A 17,235-nucleotide genomic window follows, 5' to 3' on the forward strand; every position below is an offset into this window, starting at 1 on the left:
CCACTCATCTTTATATATAATATTTACATCAAAACTTATGTTTCATTCCACTGGTAACGGAATGGTTCAGAAAAAGTATCCTCAAAAGTGAAACAGCTGAGCACACTATCAAAGAGGCAGCCTTAGGACACTGGTGAACACCCTTAGTTCATCCAAATCTATTTAATGAAAGTAAATACCCAGTTCTTTAATAATATTCAGTGCTTGAATAAAATATGAATATTGTATCTGGTTTGTTAATCCAGAAAGAAACAAAAACTTATTACTCAATGAGAACTATCTGAGTTCTGGTTGTCGGAAAAATTTGCTCTTCTGTTTATAGGACTGTGGATGGTCATGATCCTCAGCAATGCATCTGTGATGAAGAACAAGAGCTTACACCAGTGATTCTAAATCAGGGGCAATTTTTCCCCCAGGGAATTTCTGGCAACGTTGGGAACCATTTTTGTCACAATTGTAAGGAGAGAGGTACTACTGGGATACTGCTAAACATCCTATAATAAACAGGAAAGCTCTCTCCACCCGAAAAGGAATTATCTAGCTCAAAATGTCAACAATACTAAGGTTGAAAAATTCTGGCTTACACCATACAATCTAGTACAGTCAATGCCCTGTGGGAATCAGCGGGCATCACATATTAGAGAAAAAAGAAAAGGCAGCTAAACAAACATTTTTACAACCAAAGATGTTTCCTAAATGTACTATAGCCCTCAACATGCTAGAAACACTGGACAGTATTCCATAAGCCATCTCTAAAGTATAAGATTGACTAAAGTCTGTCATACTAATATTATCTGAAGCAACAGTTTAACCTCTCATTTTAGGAATAAGCTAATGAGATTTTAAAAGAACACACTACAAATGCCTAGCTGTACCCAATTTTATGGACTGAATCGTATCCCCCAAAATTCGTATGTCGAAGCCTGAAACCACAGTATGACTGTATTTGGAGACAGGATGTTTAAGGAGATAACTAAGGTTAAATGAGGCCATAAAAGTAAGACCCTAACCTAATACAGCTCATGTCCTTAGAAGAGGAAAAGATATTCGAGACTGATCTCTGTGCACGCAGAGAAAAGGGTATGTGAGGACACAGAGAGAAGGCACTATCTGCAAGCCAGGAAGAGAGGTCTCACCAGAAATCCAATTTTCTAGCACCTTGACCTTAACCTTCTTGCCTCCAGAACTGTCAAAGAACAAACTTCCGTTGCACAAGCCACCCAGTCTATGGAATTTTCTTATGGCAGTACAAACAGACTAACCCACCCAGAAAGACCTGGGGTATGGGCAATCATTGGTAATTTTCAACCCCAAGTGAGTCTAACATATCACCAGTGTTCAGAACCACTCCTCTAATACCACAGTGTAATCCTAAACATGCTAGAAAGAACACGCTGCTCAGAAGAATTCTAAGATTCCCCAAGATAAACACTAAAAAGATGCATAGAATACAATCAACTGTTTCCTCCCACTATCTTTTAGAACCTAGAGATAACATCATGTCACCTTCAAAATCTTTTGGCATTTCATCCATTTTCTGAGCTTTGTTTTTGGCAACATACATGTAAATAATGAGTTATAGTCACTGTGTAGAGATGTAAACTCAAAAGGTAAACAGAATGAACACACTACAACGTGGACAGACCTTGAGGGCACTATGCTAAATGAAATAAGTCAGACAGAGAAAGACAAATCAGTATGATCTCACTTATGTGTGGAATCTAAAAAAAGGAGTCAAAAGGTATAAACTTCCAGTAATAAAATAAATAAGTCACGGGGACATAATGAACAGCATGGTGACTACAGTTAATAATACTGTATGGCAGATTTCAAAGTTGCTGAGAGAATAGATCTTAAAAGTTCTCATCACAAGAAAAAAATTTTTATAACTATGTATGGTGACAGATGTTAACCAGACGTCTTGTGGTGATCACTTCGCAATATATACTGAGTCACTATGTTGTACACCTGAAAACTAATACGTTATACGTCAATTACATCTCAATTAAAAAGAAAGAATGAACAGACACTGAAACAACTGAATGGGATCAATTATTTCTTCTTACAGTACAGAAGATGAAGCTCCAGGAAGAAACCAATTCCTAGTTCACCATCATCTTCTCTTTACAGTCAAAAGCGTAAGTCCACCAGAATTTTTTTTAACCAGGTTTACACACATAAACTAAAGTTCACCAGACTGCATCATTGTAAGATGGAGTTAAGAAAAATAAAATTCTTTTAAAAGAAGTATACGCATTTGCACATAAACTTCAAATGAAAATCAAGTTAAAAAATGGTCATACCTGGTAAAGTCTGGTGGAACAGGAGTAGTAACAAAGGATGCCATAGGCTTTCGATGAACTTGCTGAAACATCATGAGAATTTCTGAGCTCTTAGATATCAACTCACTCTTACTACAAGACCGCAACTGTGTGAGGAAAAAATTTATCTGAATAAACAAAATTATTATTCATTGGCACCTCAAAATTCTTAATAAGGAAGGAAAATAGAAATTATTCTGGTTATATACTGGAAAAATGAGATAAAAATAGAATGACTTTTATTTTTTTTTAAGATTTTATTTTTCCTTTTTCTCCTCAAAGCCCCCCAGTTCATAGTTGTATATTTTAGCTGTGGGTCCTTCCAGTTGTGGCATGTGGGATGCCGCCTCAACATGGCCTGATGAGTAATGCCATGTCTGCGCCCAGGATCCGAACCAGTGAAACCCTGGGCTGCTGAATCGGAGCACAGGAACTTAACTACTCAGCCTTGGGGTCGGCCCCCTAGTCATGAATCACTTAATGACGGGAATAAGTCCTGAAAAATGTGTCGTTAGATGATTTTGTTGATGTGTGAATATTAAGATGATATAGCCTACAATCTATCTAGGCTTTATAGTACTAATCTTACAGGATCACATTCATATATGCAGTCCATCATTGACCAAAACATCTTTATGCAGCACATAACCATAATCAAATTTTGCTATTCATACTTAGGTCTTTAACCCACCTGGAACTGAGTCTCGTGTATGGTGTAAGATGAAGATCGAATTTTATTTTATTTTATTTTTAAAGATAGGCACCTGAGGGGGCCGGCCCTGTGGCCGAGTGGTTAAGTTCACATACTCTGCTTTGGCAGCCCGGGGTTTTGCCAGTTCGGATCCTGGGCGCAGACACGGCACTGCTTGTCAGGCCATGCTGAGGCGGCATCCCACACGCCACAACTAGAATAATCCACAATTGAAAATATACAACTATGTACTGGGGGCCCTCGGGAGAAAAAGGAAAAATAAAATCTTAAAAAAAGAAAAAAAGAAAACCTTATGATCATCTCAAAACATGCAGGAAAAGAATTAGACAAAATCCAACACTCACTCCTAATGAAAACGCTCATCAAATATAAATAAAAGAAAATTCCTAAACCTGATAAAGGACATCTGCAACGAACCCACAACTAACATCATACTTAAATCTACATTACACTGGAAGTTCTGACCAGGAAAACCTGACAAGAAAAAGAAATAAAAGGCAGCAAATCAGAAAGAAAACTGTTTTTATTCAGAGATGACAAGACTATCTATAGGCAATCCAAGGTATTTACAAAATAGTTACTGGAACTAATAAATGAATTTAGCAAAATTGCAGGATATAAGATCAATATACAAAAATCAGTTATACAGCCACAAGAAATCAGAAATTAGAGGCCAGCCCTGTGGCCGAGTGGTTAAGTTCGCGTGCTCTGCTTCGGCGGCCCAGGGTTTCGCTGGTTCGGATCCTGGGCGCAGACACGGCACCGCTCATCAGGCCATGCTGAGACAGCATCCCACACGCCACAACTAGAAGGACCCACAACTGAAATATGCAACTATGTACTGGGAGAATTTGGGGAGAAAAAGCAGAAAAAAAAGAAGATTGGCAACAGTTGTTAGCTCAGGTGCCAATCTTTAAAAAAATTAATTAAAAAATAAAAAAAGAATAAAAAAATCAGAAAGTAAAATTTTAAAAAACCATTTATATCCCACAACTAGGAGGATCTGCCACTAAGATATACAGCTGTGTACGGGGGGTGGGGAGATAAAGCAGAAAAAAAGAAAAAAGATTGGCAACAGTTGTTAAAAAAAACCATTTATAACATCAAAAATTCTGAAAAACTAAATAAATCTGAGAAAAGATGGGAAAAACTTCTACCCTGAAAACTAGAAAACATTGCTGAGAAAACGTATAGAAGATCTAAACAAATGGAATTTTCTTCGTGAAAGGAAGATTCAGGATTATTAAGATGTCATATCTTCCCAAATTAGTCTATAGATCCAATGCAATTCCAATCAAAACCCCAGAACCTTTTTTGGTAGAAATTAACAAGCTGATTCTAAAATTCGTAAGAAAATGCAAAGAATCTGGAATAGCCAAAACAACTCTGTAAAAAAGGGCAAAGTTGGAGAGCTAACCCTTTTATTATAAAGCTACGATACTCAAAATGGTGTAGCACAGTCACGCGTTGCTTAACAACGGGGATATATTCTGAGAAACGGGTCATTAGGCGATTTCCTCATTTGGCAAACATTACAGAGTGTCCTTACACAAACCTAGATGGTGTAGCCTATTGCTCCTAGGCTACAAACCTGTACAGCAAGTTACTGCACTGAATGCTGCAGGCAACTGTAACACAATGGTATTTGTGTATGTAAGCATATCTAAACATAGAAAAGGAACAGTAAAAATACCACACAAAAGATAAAAAATGGTTTGCCTATTTGGGCACTTATCATGAACAGAGCTTGCAGGACTGGAAGTTGTTCCGGGTGAGTGTGTGCGTGAATGGTGAGTGAATGTGAAGGCCCAGGACATTACACTACTTTACACTCCATAAACACTGTACACTCAGACTAAATTAAATTTATAAAAAATATTTTTTATAAAAAATTACAGGGGCCAGCCCCGTGGTGTAGTGGTTAAGTTTGCGCACTCTGCTTTGGTGGCCCAGGGTTCACTGGTTCAGATCCTGGGTGTAGACCTATACACTGGTCATCAAGCCACACTGTGGCAGCATCTCACATAGAACTAGAGGATTTACAACTATGACATATAACTACAAACTGGGGTTTCAGGGAGGAAAAAGAAAAAGAGGAAGATAGGCAACAGATGCTAGCTTAGAGCCAATCTTCCTCACCAAAAAGTTATAAAAATATGAAAAACGATAAAAAATATTTTAACAGAAAACTATGAAATTATAAAAATATTTTTCTTTCCTCAATAATAAATTAATCTTAGCTTACTGTAACGTTTTTACTTCATAAACAAAAAAATTTTTTTAATTTTTTGGCTTTTTTGCAATAAACACAACTTAAAACACAAACACATTGTACAACTATACAAAAATATCCTTTCTTTATATCCTTTTCTATAAGCTTTTTCCTACGTAAAAAAGTTTTTACCTTCTAAACTTTTTTGTTAAAAATTAACACAAACACATACATCAGTCTAGGCCTACAAAGGGTTGGGATCATCAATAGCACTGTCATGCACCTTCAACTCTTGTCCCACTGGAAGGTCTTCAGGGGCAATAATACACATGGAACAGTCATCTCCTATGATAACAGTACCTTCTTCTGGAATATCTCCTGAAGGACCTGCCTGAGCCTCTTCCTGAGGAGGTGTTACTATTTTCAGAAATATGCCCATGGTGGTTTGCTTCTTTTTTTCGTCACAGATTTGCATGTAAGCAGATAATGCACCATGAATATTCCTCACTATTAATGAAAACCTTTTGCTGTTGGGGTGCATGTTTTCAAACTTTTTAAGGAGCCTAACGATGTCTGCAAAAGGTTCTGCCAAACTCTTCACTGTGAATTTTCTCGGCAGTTCTTTTTTTTCTCCTGCAGTTTCCTTTTCTCCTGCCTCTTCTTCAGCTATGTGTTCTTGTTCCAGTTCCAACAACTCCTCATTAGCCAATTCCTCGGAAACTACCTCTAGGAGCTCCTCAACATCACCCTCATCCACACTGAGGTTCAAGTTGTTTGCCATCTCAGTTACAGCCTTGTTGATTTCTGTAACCTCCTCGTCCTTGGCAAGTCCTTTGAAGTCACTGACAAACCTCTTGAGTATCTTCTTCCAGATATCATTCATACACTCCTTGGTGACATCATCCCAAGGCCAAGCAAAGTTCTTGATGCAATCATAGATTCTGTAATCCTTCCAGAACTGCACCAGTGTCTTCTCAGTGTCTTCCTCAGTTGCAGCAATAGCCTGGGCAAAGGACCTCCTCAATTAGTAAGCCTTAAAAGCTGCTATAAGTCCTTGATTCATTAGTTGGCCCAAAGAGGTTGAGTTCAGAGGGAGAAACACTGCTCTGACACTGGGATGAAGATCTCAATCGGAGCACTGGGAGCATTACCACCAAGAAGCAAAATCTTGAAAGATATGTTATTCACCAAACACTACTTCTCCATCTTATTGGCAGAGAAATTCAGGAGGGCATCTTGGAAGAGGAGTTGGGTCATCAAAGACTTATTATTGCTCCTGAAGTACACTGGTAGTGTGTGCTTACTGATATGCTTGAAGGCCCTGGGGTTCTCACTGAGCCAGATTACAAAGGATTTTAATTTGTAGCCTGCAACCCTGCTGATTGTTATTCTGTCCTTAAAAGCCTTGAAACCTGGCACTGACTTGGCCTCCTTACGGATGAAAGTCCTCTCGGGCATCTGTTTACAGAATAAGGAGGTTTCACCATATTGAATACTTGCTCTGGCAAGTAATTTTCCTCCACAGTCAGCTTATCTAGAGTTTCCAAAAATTCTTCAGCTGCCTTCACATCAGCACTCACAGACTAACTTTCACATTATGTAAAGAATAATGATTCTTGAATCGTTTAAACCACCCAGAGCTGGCAGTAATTTCAACATCAAGTTGAGTCTAGTCTTTTCTTTCAATGCTGCAAACTAACTTTTTGCTCTGGCCATGACTGTCATCATGCTGAGAAGGATATACTTCTACATCTGGTCTTCAATCCAGGTCATTAGAAGTTTCTCCATATCTTGGGGGCTGGCGCTGTGGCCGAGTGGTTAAGTTCGCGCACTCTGCTTTGGCAGCCCAGGGCTTCACTGGTTCAGATCCTGAGTGCGGACATGGCACTGCTCGTCAGGCCACGCTGAGGCGGCATCCCACATACCACAACTATAAGGACCCACAACTAAAAATACACAACTATGTGCTGAGGGGCTTTGAGGAGAAAAAGGAAAAATAAAATCTTTAAAACAAAAACAAAAAGAAGTTTCTCCATGTCTGATATAGGCCCTTCTCAAGTTTTTCTTAGTCTCATTGCCTCCAATGAAGCAGATCCTTTAACAGCTCCCATCATTTTGTTCTTGTTCTTCAAGATCACAGCTATGGTGGAATGGGACATGCGTGACTGGCAAGCAATAACCATTACTGATTTTCCACCTTCGTAGCCCTTAATCCTTTCTAATTTTGTTTCCAGGTCAATCACTCCAACATGGCTTCTTACTAGCAACGCTAGGGGTGTTGTATGTTTAGGGGCCATAATGAAGAAAACAAGAGATTAAATCAAGCACAAGAGAGGCTAGCCTGGTGGCATAGTCGTTAAGTTTGCATGCTCCGCTTTGGCGGCCTGGGGTTCACATCCCAGGCACAGACCTACACACTGCTTATCAAGCCACACTATGGTGGCGTCCCACATACAAAATAAAGGAAGACTGGTGCAAATCTGGCAACAGATGTTAGCACAGGGCCAATCTTCCTCAAAAAAAAAAAAACCAAAACTCAAATAAATAAAAATCAAGCACAAGAGAAAATGATGCAATCAAGAGATGCGGTAAACACAAGATGTATGAGGTTGCTGCTGGTGGAACACAACATACTGTTTTAGCTTTATTTTTATAAGGAGAAAGAGTACATTCTAAAATAATAAGTACACTATAGTAAATACATAAACCAATAACAGAGTCGTTTATCAAATATTATGTACTGTACATAACTGTATGTGCTATACTTTTATAGGACTAGCAGCACAGTAGGTTTGTTTACACCAGCATCACCACAAACATGTGAGTAATGTGTTGCAATACAACATTATGATGATGGCACTAGGCAATAGGAATTTTTCACCTCCATTATAATCTTAGGGGACCACCATTGTATATGCGGTCTGTCGTTTACCAAAACATCATTATGCAGCATGACAAACTGACAGAAAAATCAATCAATGAGTGGACTAGAATAGATTCCAGCAATAGAGCAATGCATATGTGGACAACAATTCTTTCAAAAGATGCAAAGGCAATTCAGTGAAGAAAGGCTGGTCTTGAACAAATGGTGCTGAAACAACTAGATAACCATATATGAAAACAAACAAAAACAAAAAAACCACATTGGATCCATACCTCATATACAAAAACAACTCAAAATGGAACACAGACCTAAACGTAAAATCTACAACTACAAAACTTCCGGAAGAAAATATAAAAGAAAATCTTTGTGATCTTGGGTTAGATAAAGATTTCTTAGCTATGACACTAAAAGAACAAATTGATAAGTTACACTTCATCAAAATTAAAAACTTCTCTTCAAAAGACACTTTAAAGAGAATGAGAAGACAAGCCACAGACTTAAAATATTTGCAAAGCATATATCTAATAAAAAACTTATATCCAGTTCTTTATATAAAGAACTCCGAAAATTCAACAAGAAAACAAGTCAATAAAATGATGGGCAAAAGGTTTGAACAGACACTGCAACATAGATATATGGATGACAAATAAGTTCAAGAAAGGATACTTAACATCATTAGTTATAAGGCAAATGCAAATTAAAAACCCTAATGAAATACTATACACTAAGTGAAAATAGCTAAAATTCAAAAAATTGACTATATCATGTGTGGACAAGAACGTGGAGAAAATGGGACTCTCGTAGACTACGGCTGGAAATATAAAATGGTACAATCATTTCAGAAAACAGCTGCCAGTGACTAAAAACTTATTCATACATCTACCATTTGACCCAGCCATTCTATCTTAGGTGGACTCAAGAGAAGAAGAAATATATATCCACGTATAGATCTGTCCCTGAATGTTCACTGCAGCTTTATTTGTAAAGGCCAAAAACAAGAAGCAACCCAAATAGCCATAAACAGTTGAATGGAAAAACAAATTCTGGTACATACATACACTGGAATACTACTCAACAATTAAAAAGGAAAGAACTACTGATACTATGAACAAATCACAAAATAATTTTGCTCAGTGAAAGAAGTCAGACATAAAACAAGTACATAACATATATGATTCTAATTACATAAAACTCTAGAAAATACAAACTTATCTATGACAGAAAGCAGATTGGGGTTGTGTGGAAACAGTAGTGTGGGGAGAAGCAGGAAAGTTTACAAAGAGGAACAAAGAAACTTTGGGGGCTAATGCATATGTTCACCATCTTGACCTGTGCTGGTTTCACAGGTGTATATGTTTGTCAAAACTCATTAAATTATACACTTTAAATACATGTAGTTTATTTTTTGTCAATTATTCCTCAACAAAGCCACTAAAAAGAAAAGAACATACATCCTCGGATTCCCACCCTACTCCATCATAGCTACTTAAAATTTGCTCTATAACACCAGCAGAAGGCTGCCAGTTTATTCTCTGGATGGGATAAAATAAAGTCTCTGGACTAGCGGAACAACATGACCAATTAAGAATGGATGCACTGGGGCTGGCCCGGTGGTGCAGCAGTTAAGTGTGCATGTTCCACTTCGGCAGCCTGGGTTTCGCCGGTTCAGATCCCGGGTGCGGACATGGCACCGCTTGGCAAGCCATGCTGTGGTAGGCGTCCCACATATAAAGTAGAGGAAGATGGGCACAGACGTTAGCTCAGGGCCAGTCTTCCTCAGCAAAAAGAGGAGGATTGGCAGCAGATGTTAGCTCGGGGCTAATCTTCCCACCCCCCAAAAAAATGGAAGCACTGAAAAGTAAGAGTATTTAAATAAATATATATGTACTGAATCCTACTAGCCAAACCATGAATGAAGTATAAAGATTAAATAAAAATATTTTCAGACATGCAGTCTCGAAAAATTTATTCTGATTATCCTTTCAGGAAAGTTACAGGAGGAAATGTGACACCAAAACAAACACGTAAACAAAAAGAGTGGAAGCCATGGGAATCAGGAGACATGAAATTCAACCCAAGAAAGAAATGAAGAGAATACCCAAGATGATAATTTAAGAGAAAAGTCCCAGAAGACAGCTGTGTATTAGGCATAGAGAGGAATTCAAGAATTCCAAAAATGAAATTTAAAACAGATAAGATTTCAGTGACACTACACATTTTATTTATTCATTCACTATGTGCTTCAACCCCACCTACCCCAATCTAAATTATAAACTCTATGAGAACAGACTGACAAAATGACAGTGCCATTTTGTCCACTGCTGTATTTGAAACATCTAAAAGAATACCTTCTATCTATTTGGTACTTAAAAATTTCCTTAATAAATAAAAACGTTAATTTTAGCATAAGAATCACTATATAAAAGTAACTGGCACTTAACATTCTATCTCAAAGCCACCACGTAAGTCCCAATGGCAGAAGATCTTAATCTTTTATAGATTTACAGATTCCTATGGATTATTCCCAGTAAAAACAATTCCATTCTTACAAAACAGAGTAAATCTTAATAATTTCAACTAGTTCCCAACAATGATGGAGAAAACTTGAAAGAATCAGCTGATTTCTATTTCATAAAGATCCCTAGTATAGCATATAGATCCCCAGATCTTTCGATCTTATATAGTCTCTGTTAAAAAGAAAAAAAACAAAAGTTTAAAGCATATGGACAAAAAAAGATAAAGATTTTATTTCACTGCATTTAATATTTCATCACCTGGTGCTCTACCTCCTGAAGTAAGGATTCCAACAGCTCTGTTTCTTGTGTTAGAGATGTCTTCTGACCTATTTAAAAATGACAAACACCAACATTCAGGCTCATTATTGGTTTAAGAATGAAATTAACTCACTGAATATATTCAATGACAAGGAACCAATTTCACGTAAGCAAAACTTCATTATAGCTACTCTAAAACATTTTCCCGGAGCTTTAAGGGGTTGAACCTAATGTTGCAGTAACTTTGACAAGAGGATTTCAGAACTAACCCTAACTATAGTTTTACATAAAATGCAATTTAGGTTTATTAAATTCACCTAAGAACTATACAATGACAATATACTTTGTGAAATTAATGTTATTGCTTCCTCTAAAAGGAATATAGTAAGATCTAGGAAAGCAAGTTTTTATCAGTCAACTAATCTGAAATACTTCCTCCCCAAAATTTAACTGTGGCTTAAAAAGAGAAATGCACCAGCTGGTCCTGTGGGATAGTGGTCAAGTTTGGCATGTTCCACTTCGGCAGCCCAGGTTTGCGGGTTCAGATCCCAGGCGCAGACCTACGCCACTCATCAGCTATGCCGTGGTGGCAACCCATACATAAAATAGAGAGAGATTGGCACAGATGTTACCTGAGGGCTAATCTTCCTCAAGCAAAAAAAGAGGAGGATATAACTAGCTCAGAGCAAATCTCCTTCAGCAAAAATAAAAAAAAAAAGAAGAAGAAGAAGAATGTAGTAAGTAGGCCAGATGTTTACGTTAAATGTCAGCAAAAGGTATGTTCATTGAACATAAGAACCTGTAAAGAAGAATGCTCAGAGAGGAAAACAGTCTCAAGAAGCTGGAAACACATACAGGGATAAATGAATTACTATTATGGAAATTATTCTTCCAGAAAAGGAAGAAAGAACCTCATTTACATGTTTAAAAAAAAAAAGACAATACAGGCAAGCTTGCCAAATCAGATCACTTTCTTTAGAAATCAGTGTGAAGAGCTGGAAGCATATCTCATGAGGTTAGCAGAAGTTGTATCGATTTGGAGTAATGTTATTTGATACAGAGTGACATTTAATAAGTGAAAATTTTTTTTTGACCAATCTTTTCCTAGCCTGTAACAACTCACCAACATTGGGGTTCAAAGCACCATGTATCCCGGCAGCAGAGAAAAACACTCACCCATCAGTGTTATAAGCTTATTCTTTAGCTGTGTGTCTAACCGTGCAATCATCATCTCCACTGCATTCCTAATTTCCCGAACACGTTCATCTTTTGCATTTCTTACAGCTTCCACATTTCTTTCCTAGAAGATAAACAGGTAAAAAAATTTTAATTGAAGAATTTTTAAAACAGAAGCAAACTGACATTAATGCAACCACTGTAATTATTCTTAAAGTCAGTTGATTTCCACTTTAAAAACTGTAAGCCAATAACACTTTTTCATTGTTTATATATCACAGAAAATTCATGGCTTTAAAAAATTGTTCACTGAACTGAATCAGGAAAAACAATTTTTTTTTTTAAAGATTTTATTTTTCCTTTTTCTCCCAAAGCCTCCGGTAGATAGTTGTGTATTTTTAGTTGTGGGTCCTTCTACTTGTGGCATGTGAAATGCCACCTCAGCATGGCTTGATGAGCAGTGCCATGTCCGCGCCCAGAATTCAAACTGGCGAAACCCTGGGCCACCAAAGCGGAGCACGCAAACTTAACCACTCAGCCATGGGGCTGGTCCCAGGAAAAAATTTCTTAAAAATAAACAATTAAGGCATAATAAAGGACACGATATTTTGACAGTTGAACAGAAAGATAGGTAATTAGAAAAAATTGATTTAGGTAACACACAAAACACATACTCAAAGCCCCAATCATAACTATGATAGGAAACCACTATTCAAAAACAAAAAAATTTACTAAAGCCAATTTACATCATGCAAAAACCCAAAACAAATGGAAATTCTGAAAAACCAGATGTAATCTAGTTTGTAACAAAGTTTTTAATTTTTTTAGAACACACAAAAAATTAGGGTTTTCAAAGATCACAAAGTACATATAGATTTCGTGATAGCATACCACCAAAAATAAAAAGTACTCTTTCCTGTACTTACTATTATTATAAATACAAGAAGTAAGAATCTCAACCTAGAACACCCTCCCTAATGACCTAATTATAATATTGCCAAGAGAATAGAAAAAAAGGTACTTAGATGAAGGCTAAATAGAAGCCAACTGTTTATATTCCAAAATGACATTGTAGGTAGCATACATGCAACTCAAAAAACACTACTTTCTGTATAAAGAATGTAATAAATGATGATTTGAATCCTGATTCCTGAAGGGGTAAAATAAAGAAGACATCTTAAGTTAGGAATGGTCCACAAACCTCAGTAACAGCTATCATTCTGGCATCCTTAAACAAAATATATCGCAAGTATATTTACTACTTAAATGTTTGAAGCTTATCACATTTTCCCATAGAGATCATATTACAAGTTGGTAAATAGCTCATCAAAGGTGTCTAACCCATACAGTATCTAAGAGTAGTGTTAAATATTACTCTTTCAGTTCTAACTCAGGGCATCAGAAATAGATCATTTCTTGGTAGCAGAAACTCTCCCAAAAGCAGGGGTTCCAAAGAATGCACGACTTAATGACTTTGTAAAAGTCAATACTGACTCTATTTAGGAGTCAATTACTGACTCTAACACACAGGCTTATTCAGCTCATTAGCTGACTATTTCTGCGTAAGAGGAGGCAATTCTCCACCTTCAACTATGGAACAAGCCAAGGGTTTGGATGCAAATTCCTCAGCTAGTTTGAAGTGGATGAGAATGACTATATCTTATCAAATTTTCAAATCTTGATTTCAATATGAGATTTAAATTATAAAAAATATAATTACATATTATATATTAAAGACTATACAAAGGATAACGATCTTTTACTAGCAGTCTTACCACTTCTTGAACTAAGCTGATCAATTCCATGAGACGCCGACGAAGTTTGGCTACCTCTTCGTTCACTTTAGTAACATGCTGCTCATAAATTTCTGCCAAAGGTTTAAAGGTATGTCCACCATGCTATTTAAATTCATAAGAGTAGTTTTAGAACATTTTCATATATCTTATCTATATTTACATTCCTTTATTAATACTCAATGGACTCTAATAAACTAGTAAATGTTTTCAAATGTATTTTATCTTTCCGGCTGCCGTTACTTTGTTAAAACAGGTCAGACCTTGCTTAAAATCACTTGGCCCATATAGGAAATCCTTCAAGATTGTAGATAAAGGATTTTAGCAGAATGTTTACACTTAATCTAGAAATCTTCATTCATTAGAAAGAAACAAAATCCTTAACCTTGGCCCAAACCACCTGACACAACCTTATCTGCCACTTTTCTCTTGGTCAGCACTAGCCTTCTTCCATGTCCTCAAACTTCCCACCAGGCCTTAACAAAAGTAACTCCTTCTTATTCAGAAATTCTCCTTCTTCATCCTCCCTCCCCAAACTCTCCATCTCTTCATTTCTACTCATCCTTTGAATCATCCTAATATCTATCACAACAACAATTAAATACAAAACTAGACGTTTGAGATCTGTCTTGTTCATCACTGAACCCCCTATCTCTAGCACAAGTGAATAAATTAGAAAGACCCATGGTACACTATTAGCAAAAGCAATGAACCTATTCTCATGCCATGAACAGTTACTGTGGAGACAGAACACCTGCACAAATCAGCCTCACGAATCCAGTTGTATTCAAAGAACAATTTTTTAGAGCTAACAACCTATAATCAGTTTTCTACCCAATTTTAGTACTGTAATTTATAACTCACTTGATTGGTAAATAGAACTTAAATTTCTATTTTAAGAAACTTCCTGTAACAGAGAAGTTCTTATTAGAACTGTCTTGTTCAACCAAGGCATCCAGTCATGGTCTCTAAGAGAAAAAAGATGTGAACCATGGAAAAGAATGTTTCCATTGCTTCTTACAAAATCCATTTATTTAAGTAAACAAATCGTGGAAACTTAATTTTTTCTAGTCAGCACATTAGTATTCAAACTCTAATAGAAAGCTCTCTGAATTGAGCTCTACTCAACCAACTTGCCTGCCATTCTCTCCCTAAAACATGCTGACTGATGCCCAAAGTAGGATCAATTCCCATTGCTAACAGGGACCTCTACATGTCTACCCACTTCTGCTCCCACTATGACTAAACTTTCCCCACCAAGACTCTACTGTGTTTATTCTCAAACCTACTTATGCTAATTCTATTTATTACTGGAAGTATATAATTTAAATAAATATTAATTAAACAATAGAACATGACTTTAAAATGAAAAGCTGTCTCTAGGTAAACTAACTTGCATGTTTTAAACTTGATAAAGGTAGGTTACCTTAAAAAACTACTTTTGAATTAGACTGAAAAAAAGAAAATAAAAAGTGAATCATAAAATCTAGACGTTTACATTCATATTGCGAACATTTTTCATTTCACAAATGTCTAAAGTTGTTCCACTTTAAAGAAACCAAAACTGGAAATCTTGGTCAGGACATCAGATCAACTGACACGTATGTAATCAAAGAAAAGACCTTCATCCTACAACAAAAGATTTGCAAATGACTACACATTTTATAGGTTTTCCACTGAAATATAATATTTATGTAAGGGGTACACATCCTACATGAAAATTTCCCATAAAAGAAGTTTTTCTGGAATAAGAACAGGTACAATACTTTCTGCCAAAAAGCAGATGCATTTAATTTTCATTCGATAAACAGAGTAAAACGACATTATTTTCTACCTAAATCAAACAAGTACTCTAGTGTTTTCTAGTCTCTAACTAAAAATAACATACTAAATTTGTTCTGCTCACCATTCCTCCCCAAAGTGCACACTGATGGCAGATACACTTCTTACAAGTCCAGCAAAATACACTAAGTTTTTCATGGTGATTTTCACATCTATATATCATGAAAAGAAAACACAGTTATAAATTAAATTAAATTTGAACATAATTAGCTCAACAAATTCCTAAGTTTGGGCAAATACATCAGTCAATTTTATGTTTATCTCAGAAAAGTATTCCACATCTTCTATGAAATAAGCTAAAAAAATACATGCGACACAATTTTTAAATTTTATTTATTTATTTATTTTATTGAGGTAACATTGCTTTATAAAAACATGGAATGCTTCACAAATTTGCACATCATCCTTGCGCAGGGGTCATGCTAATCTTCTCTGTATTGTTCCAGTTTTAGTATATGTGCTACTGAAGTTAGCACCACAATTTTTTAAGAATATTGTTTTCATTAATCTATAAGGACTTTACAATCACATAAAAAATGAAGACTAGTTTCTAAATAAAGTACAAATATAACATCATTTCCTAGCATCATTATAGATGATAAATTCTATCCTACTACTACATTTTGAGCAAATCAGATTATGTGGCTATACCTACTTGAGTATGTATGCATGCACAAATACTTCTCCTACATGTGGCCAATGCCAACAATAATCAAGACATGAGATTAACTGCACGATGTTATACTAGATCTTCATAAGCGAACAACTCAATTTTAAAAATTTTCCCTTAAACTAGATATCCACATGCAGAAGAATGACATTGGACCTGGTTATGAACTGAATTGTGTCTCCCAACAAACTCCTATGTTGAAGCCCTAATGTAACTGTATTTGGAAATAGGGCCCGTAAAGAGGTAAGGAAGGTTAAATGAAGTCATAAAGGCAGAGCCCTAACTCAACCAGACTGGTGTCCTTACAAGAAGAAAACGTGATGCCAAGAGTGTACACACAAAGAGAAAAACCTAGGTGAAGACACAGGGAGAAGGAACTGTATCCAAGGAGAGAGGCCTCACCAGCAAGCAACCATAGGAGGGCAAAAGGGGTGATTAGGCACAGCGTATGGTGATGGATGGTAATTAGTCTTTGAGTGTGAACATGATGTAATTTACACAGAAACAGAAATAATGATGTACACTTGACATTTACATAATGTTACAAAAGAAGAAAAGAAAAAAGAAAACAACCCTGACAATAGACTTCCAGCCTCCAAAACCATGAAAAAATAAATTTGTTGTTTAAGCCACCTAGTCTGTGCTATTCTTACAGCAGCCCCAGCAGATAAATACCTTCAGCTTACATCATATATAAAAATTAACTTAAAATGGATCAAAGACCTAAACAAAAAACCTAAAACTATAAAACTCTCAGAAGAAAACACAGGGGAAAACCTACATGATATGGATTTGGCAATGATTTTTTTTTTCAGATTTTATTTTTTTCCTTTCTCTCCCCAATGTCCCCC

The 17,235-nt window shown here is 36.4% G+C and overlaps 1 protein-coding gene and 1 non-coding gene across 51 annotated transcripts in view; both read right to left on the reverse strand.

The window, feature by feature from the left end:
- Positions 1-17,235, reverse strand: part of TRIM37 (tripartite motif containing 37) — a 143,750-nt gene that overhangs the window by 111,142 nt on the left and 15,373 nt on the right. For all 50 annotated transcript variants that reach the window (XR_011523435.1, XR_011523433.1, XR_011523434.1 and 47 more), the window contains exons 5-9: positions 15,779-15,866; positions 13,855-13,977; positions 12,080-12,203; positions 10,904-10,971; positions 2,304-2,428 (exon numbers count right to left, since the gene is read on the reverse strand). Coding sequence is in view for 21 of the 50 variants with exons in the window: in XM_070562330.1 (XP_070418431.1) it covers positions 2,304-2,428; positions 10,904-10,971; positions 12,080-12,203; positions 13,855-13,977; positions 15,779-15,866 (528 nt within the window). In the remaining 29 variants the exon portion in view is untranslated. The remainder of the gene's footprint in view (positions 1-2,303; positions 2,429-10,903; positions 10,972-12,079; positions 12,204-13,854; positions 13,978-15,778; positions 15,867-17,235) is intronic.
- Positions 16,084-16,190, reverse strand: LOC139074240 (U6 spliceosomal RNA). The gene has a single exon (XR_011523776.1). It is a non-coding gene; the product is annotated as a U6 spliceosomal RNA (small nuclear RNA).

The sequence above is a fragment of the Equus przewalskii genome, chromosome 10 (genome assembly GCF_037783145.1).
Source record: "Equus przewalskii isolate Varuska chromosome 10, EquPr2, whole genome shotgun sequence".
Taxonomy (NCBI): domain Eukaryota; kingdom Metazoa; phylum Chordata; class Mammalia; order Perissodactyla; family Equidae; genus Equus; species Equus przewalskii.